Source organism: Sinocyclocheilus grahami, unplaced genomic scaffold, assembly GCF_001515645.1.
Source record: "Sinocyclocheilus grahami isolate Dianchi unplaced genomic scaffold, SAMN03320097.WGS_v1.1 scaffold1958.1, whole genome shotgun sequence".
Taxonomy (NCBI): Eukaryota; Metazoa; Chordata; class Actinopteri; order Cypriniformes; family Cyprinidae; genus Sinocyclocheilus; species Sinocyclocheilus grahami.
Window position 1 is genome coordinate 44817 of NW_015507137.1, and position 14372 is coordinate 59188.

Here is a 14372-nt window from a genome sequence, read left to right on the forward strand (position 1 = left end):
TGAGTAAGTCTTTTTTATTAACCTACTTGTATTAGTTTTCACTTAACTTGTACACATTTTACTAGTTAGACTTTCTCCAAACTATAATTCCTGACTGTATAATCAAGTGAAACATTATGAAGTTTCATTCACATCATCTAAATGTCATGATACCAGGATGTTTTTTATGTTCTATAACAGACAGAAATATGATATAAAAGTAATATGAGTTATAATGTCACTAGCCTAATGTCAGTAAGAATGATTAGTCAAAACTTTACTGTGATAGGATATTCTCTGTTCATGAATATAGCCATACATGTTTATAATTATAGTTTTTGGATTGTATAGGCCTACATACAAAGCATGCTTGTGTTTATGAATGTAACTAAGCTTCTGTTCATGAATATCTGCTCTGGTGTAAATATTTTGAATGTGTTATACCCATGTCTTATGGAGTAATGATGCTGAAATGTTTGAAACCGTTTTAATTTTCGTTTAGGACTGTGGCTGCATCACCGGCATCTTGCACAAGAAAGGCACACGCATGTCGTTCAGTTTTGAGTTCGCTGGAAAATCACACTGAGTAAGTGCACAGTATAGTAATTGTATTATTCCCAGAATATGTGGTAATATTATTTGTGGTTGATAGTGTTAAAATGTTAGAATTGGCATTGTTTTCTCATGAAGTATGCATACTATACTAAGGTACTGTGGGGAATACACCACTCTTGCCTTCACCTGCATCTCTCATAGGAAGGGGGCACTCGTTCAGTTTTCAACTCCATAACTCCATTCAGAGTAAGTGTGCATTCACTATTTTACTGATGTTACTTTCATTTGATTTAGTTACTTCGTGGTAAAATATTAAAATATGGTGGTAATTGTGTTCTTTGTTTAGATAAATTAGTACTAGTATCAGTGAACATCACAATAATGTTAATCATGTAGTTTGTGTAAACAGCATGCTGGCTTTTTTATTTCAGATGTGAGAATAACAGTGCAAAAGAACCTGTTGCAAAGAGAGCCAAAGCAAATAAGCAGCCCACTTGGTCATGGAAACCAGAGACTGACGTTGACATGTTCCACAAGCTCTGAGATTCCTGCCCCGCACAAGAGCCTGGACCACAGCTAAGACCATGTGATGCACACACTCCCAAAATGATGTGATAGTTATATATATTCTAAATAAACTACAAACAAAAAAATAGATACATTTCTTTTTCCCTCATTATTTCTTGTAGCAATTCCCTCTCAGTCACACACCTGACAGCTCATTATGCAGCTCATTATGCAGCTCATTATGCAGCTCATTATGCAGCTCATTATGCAGCTCATTATGCAGCTCATTATGCAGCTCATTATGCAGCTCATTATGCAGCTCATTATGCAGCTCATTATGCAGCTCATTATGCAGCTCATTATGCAGGCCTTTGTCTTCTCAGGTGTGAATCACTCATTATACATGACCATTCACGCCCCCTCGCATATTCCTTTTCTACACAAAAAGTGTCTTAGAAAATTTAAATCAATATATTGTTTTCTGTGAGTGAGTAAACAAGATGATTTTCACATCATTCTGATGCAAAAACTCTAGACTTCAAGATCTGTTCTCAATAGTCCTGTGAACAAATGTTCTGTATGTGTTTTATGGCCTTATTTCAGTGACTTTAAAATTTTAGTTTTTCACTAAGCACGCATAAACGTTGTTTTCTCAAAAACACAATCACATACATACATGCTGCTCACATATTATTGTAGCCCAGTTTGTGCTGATTATGGTGCTACTAAACTTAGTCATTAAAATGTTTATTAGCAACTGAAAAAAGCACAAATGTCAGGACATGTCAAAACTTCTCCAGGGCCCAAAACACACTCAGACCCCAGATTTCAGTGACTTTAAAATTTAAGTTTTTCACTAAGCACGCATAAACGTTGTTTTCTCAAAAACACAATCACATACATACATGCTGCCCACATATTATTGTAGCCCAGTTTGTGCTGATTATGGTGCTACTAAACTTAGTCATTAAAATGTTTATTAGCAACTGAAAAAAAGCACAAATGTCAGGCATGTCAAAACTTCTCCAGGGCCCAAAACACCCTCAGACCCCAGAGGGTTAAAGACCATGCATGGTTTTCAAAGAGATGCCCTACAATAGCGCAGCAGACATTTCTGAGCGTTTTCCCTGTGTTGTATACCTGTTGATTACCTGGACTGTTTACTTGTTTACGATTGCTTGCTGCCTACCTATTCTGACCCTGCCTGCCTTGTTGATTCATGCCATTGATTGTCTGCTGCCTGTCTCGACCCTTATTACGAATACTGTTTTACGATTCTGTCCACCCTTCGTTGTTTCTAATGCCAGTTAACGATTTATGCCTGTATGACCTGCCTTGTGAACTAATAAAGCTGCACATGGATCCTAACGCCACTGCCTCTCTGTTACAATAACATTATTCTCTATTTGTATACAAGCCATTAGGAGCAATGAAGCGCATACTTCTGACGCTGTGTGCAGCTGAATCAACTGCACACTCATCACAGCTAATGAAAACATAATTTTAGAAATAAACCAAAGTGATATTGAGATTACGCCACTGGATATGGCGAACCCCGGTTGAAATGCATACACAAGAATGCCTATTTCATTTAACCTGTTCTCATATCTGTTACTATCAGCGTGTCCTCAGAGTGATTTACATGCTCTACATACTCTAGACTGCGTGTTGCTCCAGCTGTATAAACACAGATGTGTAAATGCTGCTGCAAATATGCTTAATATTTCGCTCCTGCATAAGGTGCAAAACTGCTAACATCACTTAGTTTAACTTGTTATAGTTGCTATTTTTTTAATTCAGTTAGGCAGACCACGTAAAATACACAGCAATATGGATTAAAAGAGCATTCACTTATCTTAGATGTGGATTTCAGATGTTTCTGAAGCATGCTGCAACTGTTTGATTTGCGAGCAGCGATGCGTTAGGAGAGATACTGAAAGAATGGAATTAAATGGACCGCTGTGATAAGCGTCACTGGATTGGTACACATCAGGAACAGCTGACGATCAGCTGATACGAGCTTGTCTGACGTGGCCTGCCTGAAACGCGATGCTTGATTTTTATAAAATAATATGTCATTAATAACAGAGGTTCACTTTTGTGATTTGGTATGATTGCATTCACACCAGAAGCGAACCATACCGGAGTTCACATGAACTGTACCCCAGACCACCCTTTTTAAGCAGACTCTGGTACAGTTCGCGGGTGCGCATCCGAGTTCGGAAGACAGCGTTCACATCATCCAAATGAACCGAACTCTGATGTCAATCGAACCAGTGTAACCCGCATCAAAAGTGCCAGTGTGAAAGCACCCTAAATATCTTGCATTTAAAGATCAATATTACTCAAAAATCATACAATCCTCATCAATAGTGACATTAAAACATATTTTAGATTTAATATTAAGAAATTTGCATCATACACAAGTAAACTAATTGTACTCCAAATAAAGTTTAATTGTAATTTTTATATCAGTAAGTCTTGAGCAGTGTTACTGTAATTAAATTACTTATCCACTGTAAAAGTAAAGTAAGGGATTACTGTTCATTTAAAAGTAATGTAATTACAGTTCCTTATAAAGTAAGAGTTAAATACTGTAAATAATTTCAACAGTTCTAAAATCAATATTTACATTTATCGTCGAATGCAGCCTCTTTAACCATCTGCGCACTGGCGCATTCATTTGCAGTTATTCCTGATAACAGAGAAAATAACCTATAATACTCAGCATACAGATAAGACTAAAATCAGTCAAATCTGTAATGGGTCTACTTTTATTTGTGTACACTCACAATAACAACAAAACATTGTAAAATAAAGAAAACACACTTTCTGCCATCTCGGCCTCCGTGAACTTCTTTCTGAAACATGTCTGAAAACGAAACTAGCAAATACTTGACACACAGATGTGAGAAATATGTCTACACAAAACTTGAAGTGTCTACTTTTAAATGAACAAATTAAAATCGAAAACTAATATTCTCTGATTATGTAAGCCATATGAAACCAATGCGACGTACAGTCTTTCCCGTCTGAGCTCATTATCTGCAGCCATACCTGCGCGCATAAGCTCTCATCACCTAGATACAAAAAACATATAACAAAAAACAAAAAAAAAATCAAGATTCATCTACTTTTCATAATTTTTGGAAGAAGACTCGCTATGAGGAATAAGCCGGAAATTTACCTCAGAAGAACAGCGTGATCTGACGTGGCTTTATTCAGCGGAGGATATCATTTCTGTAATGTATTCTTACTTATATTAGTTAATGTGTTATTTTCACATAAACTTGTACGCATTAAACTAATTGGGCTTTAAAAATCTTGCTAAACTGAAATGTGTGAAAGCGAGCAAAACATAATACACATTCAGATAAACAGGAAACTTTTTGTATTACAGCCTCGGACCACAATCTCATAAAAGTGCAGATGCACAACTAACAAAGTGCAGTTAAAGAAAATCAATGCTTTCAGCTTAAAATCTCTATTCATATCGTGTGTGTGTGTGTGTGTATGAAAATTGTGTGCATATTTTAAGCCAAGACTACATCTTACTTAGACTATTTAATGCTTTCAGCAATATGCCACAGTTTGCTTCTATGTTTTTTCAAGAGACGGATACTTTTGTGAAATTATCATGGTTTAAGATTTTCTGAAAGATCTGATTACCTCTCCAGGGCGGATTTTGATGTAGAAATTACTCCTTTTGTAAGAGATCTTGAGGATCTTTGGCCAGGCAAAACGATTGATTCTCAGCCTGTCACGGTAAATCAATAGACCATTGGCACACACGCCCAGCATTAAGTCAATCCCTTCTGAATCCTGCCTCAGAAAGAATTGGTGATTATTAAAGGCACAGTCAGCTAAATTACATAACTTCTACTGCAAGAAGTTTGCCTAATACTATGTTAGTAAATATTTTTTACAAAACATTTAAATGTTGAGTGTATGATTTCTATATTCACTAATGGCACTAATTACAAGCTACTTGCTGTTGTAGTGTCTATAACAGTTGTAGTTACAGATTGTACCACGTGCTTTTTATGTACCTTAGCATGATGCAGGTCAACACCGTACATGGAGAGTTTCTTTGCATTTTCCAAGAAATTAATTTCCGCCTCGGCAGGTGTCATTCCCCTGAGAAAAAGGAAGAAAATAACCATTCTGGTTATCCAAAGGTGCCCCTGACAGTCACATGTGTGCATTTCCCAGCATTTACAACAGCTTCAAACATAGCTGCATAGCTGCAGCTCCATACAGAATGTACAATCAGGACTGATTTATTCATTAAAGAACTGATATATTTATTAAAAGTTTTATAATAAAATTTTAAGAAATCAATTAGAACTATTCTGAAACAGTACAGAATATTTGTTAATATTTGGTAATATTATGCATCCTATCCATTGTCCAACTGCCTTTCCTATGTATGGTTTACAGGCATGCTGGAGCCCATCCCAGCACCTCAGGCCATAGGCAGGGAACATTACATATACTGGTTGTATTATTAATATAATCTGTAATATAATCTCTTTTGCATTAAACAAGAACTGTAAAATCTCTCTGAAATAAATACAGTCTGTAATATCTCTCTCAGACCTGTAAGTTCTATGTAGTTCCATCACCCTTTCCTCCAGTTCACGAGTTTGGTTGGGGGCAAAGTGGAAGTCACTAACGTAGTCGGAGCCATGGTCATCTTGGTCAAAGTCTCCCAGTTCTGCCTGCACGGTGTAGGAACCCAGCAAAGCATGTGTGACAAAGGAACAGGGCAGACGGCCAGAGAGGATGTCATTTCGCAGCTGCAAACACAGGTAGTACCTGGAACAGAGAATATCTCCTAAAAGTATAAATTTTGTCATATTCTTATTTTCGTAGTTAATGCCTGACCTGTAGAAAAGCTGAGCGGTCTTCAGAATGACATACTATCATAATACATTTCAGTATTTTTTTTGTTTACTTCGCAGAGCATGCAAATCTTCTAGAAATTTAAATTAAAATAAACAATAACCTGGAAACAATATAGTCCATGATTTTGGTATCTCTTTTGTGATGGGAATGTCATTTGGAATGCCAAATTTTAAGATTTTTACACAATGTAATCCAATGTAATGTAAACATGTAATGCAATTATGCCTTGCAACTTACAATGTTTATTGTGACATACTGCAATGTTTATTATTACATTGGCCAATAATCATGTTGGCTTGGCTGATTAAAGGGCATATATTATGCCCCTTTTTACGAGATGTAATAAATGTCTCAGGTGTCCTTTAAATGTGTTTGTAAAGTTTCAACTCCAAAATACCCAACAGATCATTTATAATTTTACATGCTGTAAATGCCCATTTTTTTACAGAAGCAAAAACATGCTGTTTTCATGCATGTATCTTTAAATGCAAATGAGCTGTTGTCCCCCTCTCTGCCAAAATAAAACAGCTTGGTTTTGATTATCATGACATTGCAGTTCTTTGCCATTCTTTGACAGTTTATTATTTGCATGCATTTTAAAATCATATCAGTTTAAAATTCTGATATATGGTTTTCTGAGAGCACACATCTGAAACGAATGCCCAGAATTGTCCATTGAACTGTCCACCAACTTGCACCATGTCTGCACAACTAGCATGACACTAAACAGAAAAATTGCAGTATGCCTAACATGGAAAGTAAAAGAGAACAAAAGATTGTGGCGGAACGGGAAAAGGCGTAACTGGGAAAATGAAACCAAAACAATTGTCCTGACCGCCAGCGAATAGGAACGGGAGCCTAATTTGGGAAGGAAGTGATGTGGCTATATGTAGTGGAACAGAATCAAAGGATGGCGGGTTAGTGGAGAGTGGAGAAGGAAGAAGTCGAGAGTGTCTAGAGTGAAAGTTTACCGGGTTCAGCGGAGCGCACACTCACGCACTCTGTAATGCTGGAGCGAGCGCCGGAGGGTTTTAAAGAGGTCATTATCCGAGCGGCAGGACTAGCGCAGAGGCGGGTGAGGTTTCAGGAGCGGCAGGGAAGTGTCTGTACCTGGATGCCTTTTCCTTGGAGAAAATCCACCTCCGCTGTTTGAAAAAACTGTTTCCCCAAGTTCATGAGCGGCCGGTCGGATGGCTCATGGCTTCCCGTAACACACATCAGCACTCACCCAAAGTTCGCCCGCACATACCGTACCGTACAACTTCCTTATGTGAGTATTTTCTTTTCCATCTTAAGATATTAATTCGTCGAATGGTCTGGGCGACTGGAATTAATCTTGTTTGTATTCCTTTGTTTTCTTCCCTCCTTTTTTATCGGTTTTGAATTGTAACTGAGCACGGACTATCGAAACTGCTGAGGTGAATGCAGAGTTAGACTGGAGTCTCGCAATACTACCAATTTATTGTATAGTTTGTTTTTTGACTGATGGATGTGTAATGTATGTTCACCTTCGTGTGAACTAATTCTTAGTTTTTTTTTGTCTTGTGAAAAATACATACGTTCAACTGAACTGAAAACTATTTTCCCCTGAGAATTTATTTCCTGCTTTGCATTATATTCTCTGCTGGTGGGATTTTGTATGTAATGGGTGGTTTTGAACGGCTATCTGGGTTTAACTACTTTTGACAGGCTTATTCCTGTCTGGCGGCCGAACATTTTGAGTTGGTAAACTTATATTTTTGTTACTAAACCTGGTTACCTGGGTGCCACCACCGTTACAGAAATGGCGCCCGAACAGGGAGATCATTTCTTTCAATATAAACACTTGGGAATCTACCATTTTTATAAGGCAGCAGCTATTTATAATATTGGCAATTACCTGCACTTCAGAACTGTAACAGTATGCAATAATAACGTATTGAGTGTAAATTATTATTTTAGCCTAATTCAAATTATTATGCCACCTTATTGGGACAATATAAGCCCTCCCTACACCTACACTAACCCTACCCAATACTTTATTTAAACTTTTCGATTATTTCCCTCATTTTTATTGAAAATAAATGCCTTTCTGACGTGAGATTTGAAAAGGAAGAAAGAAAAATGGCAAAAGGTGGATTCGAACTTGATCGCATAAAAAAACAGCACGCTCTTTACCGTCTATGCCACTGGAGATGCTGTTAGACTAATGTCTAGTGTTGACAAGCCAAATCACACATTGGTGGGCAGAGTTAGTGGAAATAGCCTCTGCCAACAAGGCTGGCTATTTGCACTTACTATAAATAGACACCCCATTTTCATAAAATGGAGATTTGCAGTATGCAAAATTTGGAAAGCCAGAATATCGAGACCATACGGTGGCCGAAAAGTGCAAAACAAATCACAATTCTGAAAACAAAATAACAAATTACAAACGCAAATGCAAATCTAAAAAACTAAATAACAATTCAGAAAACACAACAACAATTCCGAAACAATTATAACAAGTCAGAAAATACAATGACAAATCCGAAAACAAAATAAGCCAGAAAACACAACGACAAATCCTCCAAAACACAATCAGACTTATCCAGTGCAGATCCTCCAGCAACGCTATCAACATTTAAGAGGCATTCTTCTGCAGGAGTTTCAAAAGGTTAAATCTATATTACTAGTGGGAGCTGATCATCCTCCCCTTCTTTGCTCCAAAGAGCGAGTACGTTTCGGTCCTCCGAAATATTCTCTTGTTTTAAGAATATTTTACTTACCCCACTGGCAGATAATTTTACTTGTTTTACGTAAAATGCACTTAATTTAGATTTCCCCCCCTGGAAACAAGACTAAATATCTTAAGTCAATTGGCTTATCTAGTAAAAGTATCTTGATTTTTTAGATATTTTGACTAGAAATAAGATAAGCCATTTTTGCAGTGTATTGTAGGATTTTTCACAACCTGCCCCAGAAACTGAGGCCTCTACCTCAGTGGGCTTCAAAAGGAATGTGAACAAGTTAATGCTTTAAACCTTTCAAATAAATTACAGCCAGTCCTGTGCCTGTATTAAGTCATGCCATTTGTGATTTGATTTGCCTTAAAGGAGTCATATGATGCGATTTTAAATTTTTCCTTTCTCTTTGGAGTGTTACAAGCTTTTGGTGCATAAAGAAGATCTGTAAAGTTGCAAAGACTAAAGTCTCAAATCCAAAGAAATATTCTTTATAAAAGTTAAGTCAACCACGCCTACCTAAAACGGCTCATTCTAATACGCCCCCACATGTCTACGTCACGATGTGGGAAGATTTGTATAACGCCGTCCAAATGTTCACACAAAGAAAGAAGGCGTAACTTTTATTCTCGCTGTAGTATTGTTGTTGCCGCCATATCGTGGAGACGCGGTGTGCTTTGTTGTGAATGCGAAACTAATTTGTCTAGCCTTCCAAAAGAGGACGATATCCGCTTCGTCATGCCTAGAGCTGATCCGTGCTGGTCGCTGAGGAAATACATCAACTTATTGCTGTGAATCGCCAGATCGGCTTTCACCTTGGACGAAGCGCCCGGGGTCGTCACATGTGGTTGCCGCAAGCCCGCTGGCCGCTCCTTCGTCGAATCTGCCGGCCTCGCCGTTCTCAAGCCCGCCGGCCGTTCCTCACTCTGGCCTGCTGGCCACCGCTCACTCTAATCTGCCGGCCTCTTCTCACTCTAACCCGCCGGCCTCCGCTCACTCAAGCCTGCTGGCCTCCGCTCACTCAAGCCCGCCGTGTGTGATGCTGTGTGTTTGGTTGTGAAAGCGAAACTACTTTGTTTGGCCTTCCAAAAGAGCACACGACTAGAAATCAGTGGTTAAGTTGTATTTACAACCCTGTTCCAGAACAGTTCAACCCAAATATTCAGATGTGTGCAGCATATTTTATGGAGGACTGTTTCCTGGCAGAGTAGACTGCAATGCCGGCTGTTCTGACTCACAGACTGTAAGTACTTATTTATTTTTAAAGAATTTGCCACTGACGATTCAAACGAGAGTTTTGAGCAGTGTAGAGTAGCGCTTGTTGTTTGCAGACATGGTTTTATGTTTCCCCGGCATGATGCTATGCAACAAATGCCTCGTTTATAATGGGTTTTAATGTTTTTGTCTTGTCGCTCCGGCCGGGACAAGGCATCAAAATATGGCAAGGGGCGTAACATTTCCGTCACACGCTGGAGGTATTCGGCCAATCACAACGCACTGCCGATCACAAATGCAGACATGGTTTTATGTGTACGCGGCGTGATGCAACGCAACGTAATGCATAAAAAGACAGTATAAGTCATTATAATCTGTAATTATGTCCCCACTGGATGTAACAAATGTCTCATTTGTAATGGGTTTTAATGTTTTTGTCTTGTCGCACCGGGACATGGCATCACAGTATGGTAAGGGGCGTAACATTTCAGTCACATGCTTGAGGTATTCGGCCAATCACAACGCACTGGATAGCTGACCAATCACAGCACACCTCACTTTTCAGAACGATGAGCTTTGTAAAAATCGACTCGTTTTAGAAAGGTGGGGCATAGAGGAGAAACAATAATGTATAGTATGTGGAAAATAATGTGTTTTTTTAACCTTAAACCGCATAAACACATTTCATTACACCAAATACACAAAATAATGTTCTTTTTAGCAACATCATATGACCCCTTTAAGTTCAGTCACATGCTTGAGGTATTCGGCCAATCACAACGCACTGGATAGCTGACCAATCACAGCACACCTCACTTTTCAGAACGATGAGCTTTGTAAAAATCGACTCGTTTTAGAAAGGTGGGGCATAGAGGAGAAACAATAATGTATAGTATGTGGAAAATAATGTGTTTTTTTAACCTTAAACAGCATAAACACATTTCATTACACCAAATACACAAAATAATATTCTTTTTAGCAACATCATATGACCCCTTTAAGAAAACTTGTAATGATTTTCTGTGGTGGAATTATGTTTCAGGTGGAAACTGACTCAGTCAGGGCCCTTTACAAAAGGAGCCTAGAATTGGACTGCACACTAAAGGAGCTGGACTATGAGCTGAGGAGCCTCCAAATTAAAAAAATTTAATTGGAGATCAAACACCTGGAAAAACAGATCTCAGTATGTAAATTTACTAATCCAAGCAACACATTAGTATGAACACTGAATACTTATTAATGCAACTTTCTCTTTCTGCCTCCCTAGCCACATAAACCATAAAACCATTTGAGACCTATCTGCAGTTTCAATGTGCTTTTATTAAGTAAAATATTGTATGGTGATTGCATCTTTGACAGCTGCGCCAGCTGGGTGGTCACGTGTGATCGGGTCAATTTCATCGGGGAGAAGCTGGTTTTGTGGTGGTACTCGCTCCTTTCTGATAGTGGCTATATTGTGCAGAATGGCACATGCAACCACTATCTGTGATGCCCGCTCTGGTGACACCCTTAACCGCCGAAGCCAGTTGAAAGTTTAGGATGCCAAAGGTCATCTCGATCTTGACCCTGGATTTACTGAGGGCCACATTGAAGAGGTTTTGTGGCCTTGTCTGAGGGTCAGGATCAGTGTTCCCTCAAATTTTTTTTTCTTGCTGAGCAAAACTTTTCTCTATTGGGCGGACATTTCGGCCACCTGAGCAAAAACATATACAAATTTTTTAATTAATACCTTTATTCAGCAAGGATGTGTTAAATGGATAAAAAGTGATAGTAAAGACTTATATTGCTAGAAAATATTTATATTTTTAATAAATGCTGTTCTTTTTAACTTTTTATTAGTCTAATCAAAGAATCAAAAGAGCACAATAAAAAAAATATTAAGCAGCACAACAGTTTCAACACGGATAATAAATCAGAATATTAGAATGATTTCTGAAGGACCATGTGACACTGAAGACAGGAGTAATGATGCTGAAAATTCTGCTTTGCTTCACCAGGAATACATTATATTTTAAAATACATTAAAATAGGAAAAAAATATTAGAAATTGCAATAGCCTAATAGTTCACAATAGTACTGTTTTTTTTCTGTATTTTTGATCAAATAAATACAGCCTTGATGAGCATAAGTGACTCCATTAAAAAACAAGGTCAATTATTTATTAGGTTTATAATATAGGCCTAATATAATATAATATAACATCAAAACAAACTGAAGCATTTAAACTGAGATCTGCAAGTTAAATATTTTCAAAGAAAAAAAAACGTGAACGTGAATTCTTCTATAGCTATCTAAACATCCCTATGAAGTACAGTTTTCACAATACACCTGTGTGTGACTGTAAATAACTCTGAGTTTTGTTACCGTTCTGTGCCCATCATCCGCTATTTCCAGCACTTAATCAAGCCACTCTTCTTTAAAACACGAGGACGTTTTATTTCACGTCATTGCGTTTGCGTTGGTTCTCGATTTGAGCTACTTCGTCCGCAACCACTGAAGTATTCGGTTTCTACAGCGACTCATTTGGCGCACATCATTCTCTTTCTATGAAACCTGTAAACAGCATTCACCGTTTCTAACTCTATAGCGACATCAACTTTATAGTGGTTTACCCGATCATTGCAATTCTTTCGTTTTTACTTGAATACAATCAAATGGCTTTCCCAGCCCATTTTTGCGTGTGCGCGGCACATTATTTCTTCAGCGCGGCCGTGGTGGAAGAAGTGCGCGGCCGCGCGCGCGCGCAGCTTAGAGGGAACATTGGTCAGGATAGGGGGTTAGTAAAAATCTCTGGCATGCATAACCCCTGTCTCCTACCAACAGGCCATCAAAAAGCCCTGTCACAGAACAGAAAAGGGGAAAATTTTATAAGTTTTACAAGCTTTTCACTAACATTTTTTTTTTCAGTATCTTATTGAAAACATATTTAATTTGAATAATTCAGTGCTTGCCAAACACAAGTTACTTCCTTTTTACTTTTAATGAAAAAAAACAGATGTCTTTATGGTACTGTTTGTCAACTCTGTTGCAGACTAATTAGCCACTGTGTAGAAATAACAATAAATCATAACAGGAAAAATCCTTCTTGTTTCATTAGACAAACAGTCCTTACATTCCAACACTTGAAACTGAGATAATATTTCACCTATGCATACCTTTAAAAAAAACTAAAACAAAACTATGTCTTCGCAGAACCATCCACTTGGAGCAAATATTTTTCATCTGAAAATGTATTATATACAATATCCAGTTAAAAAAAGAGAAATGTTGTTGAAATATTATAAGGGTGCAAAAATAAATCAATAATGTTTATTAGGATTTTAAACAAATGTATTGTTTTTTTGTGAAAATAGTTGATAAACAGAGTTGATCCTTTAAGTAACAGAATTGTAAAGTAACAGAATTGATAATTGTCCAATGGACTGTCAATTATGTTACTGCATTGTCAGCATTGTTACTCTACCTTGGTAACAGAGTTTGACAGTAACAGAATTGACAATTTTCTTTATATTTTGCCAAAAACTAAAAGACTTTTAAATAACACAAAGTGTGATCAATGAAAAAATCTGTTTTCCTTTTGATATTGTGGTAACAGATTTGACACTTTATAACATAACTATTGGAGTAAGAACTTTTAGATTAAAATATTTTCTTAGAGCGAGCACATAGACTTTTCAGTGCTTCAGTGCTTCACAGTGAGGGAAAGTGACATAATTTACTTTATCTTACATAGTTGTGGGCGATAATTCCACTAATTTAAAGGTTTAAAGGCGTATGGTAACAGAGTTGATGCAAGATTTACGGACACACATTTTTATAAGAAAAATGTTATTTAAAAAAAAATAATAATGTTGTATAATTAGGTAAATGACTCTTTTATATGGCTTTTATAAATAAAATGAATGAAATATTACAAAAAGAAAAGTACAATAAAATATTTTGATTACACGATACATGATGGAAAAAATGCACTGACTAATTCGGACAACAAGAAATCATGATTTTCAGCTATTTAAGACACTTTTTTTGCAAAAAAATATATTGTTATGGACTGTAACATCTTGTAATTCATAACAATGAGCAACACAGTATTAAAATATCACTCATGTTTAGTACACCTACCTGAACATTGAGGCTGTGAAAGAACTTTCTATTCACAAAATCTGCCTCATGTTCTCCAAGAACGAAGTGCTCATCTAACAATTTGTGTGGAGATATCCACAGGATTTGGTAGAAAAGGTGAAGCCATTGCAACAGACACTGGGATATGTGACGTCACCTATATGTTTCTTTGATCACAGCTGATTGGTCAAATTTCAGTCTGAGATCTCGAATCCAGAACATAACCTGCAGGTTAGCAGTGCAGCATAAGATACCATGGCGACAAACACAGATTAAAGCCGAGCTACCTTCATAGTACTTAAAACCCAGAGTTGCCTTGCCTTGCCTTACCAAATAAGCCAGGTTTATTTTGGTTAGTCTGACTTATTTTGAACCAAATCAACT

General features: G+C 37.4%; 1 protein-coding gene across 1 annotated transcript in view; it reads right to left on the minus strand.

Moving 5' to 3' along the window:
• LOC107573487 (band 4.1-like protein 1) overlaps positions 1-14372 on the minus strand; it is a 116922-nt gene that overhangs the window by 30614 nt on the left and 71936 nt on the right. The window contains exons 6-8 of the mRNA XM_016259919.1: positions 5641-5859; positions 5091-5178; positions 4711-4863 (exon numbers count right to left, since the gene is read on the minus strand). Of these exons, the coding sequence (XP_016115405.1) occupies positions 4711-4863; positions 5091-5178; positions 5641-5859 (460 nt within the window). The remainder of the gene's footprint in view (positions 1-4710; positions 4864-5090; positions 5179-5640; positions 5860-14372) is intronic.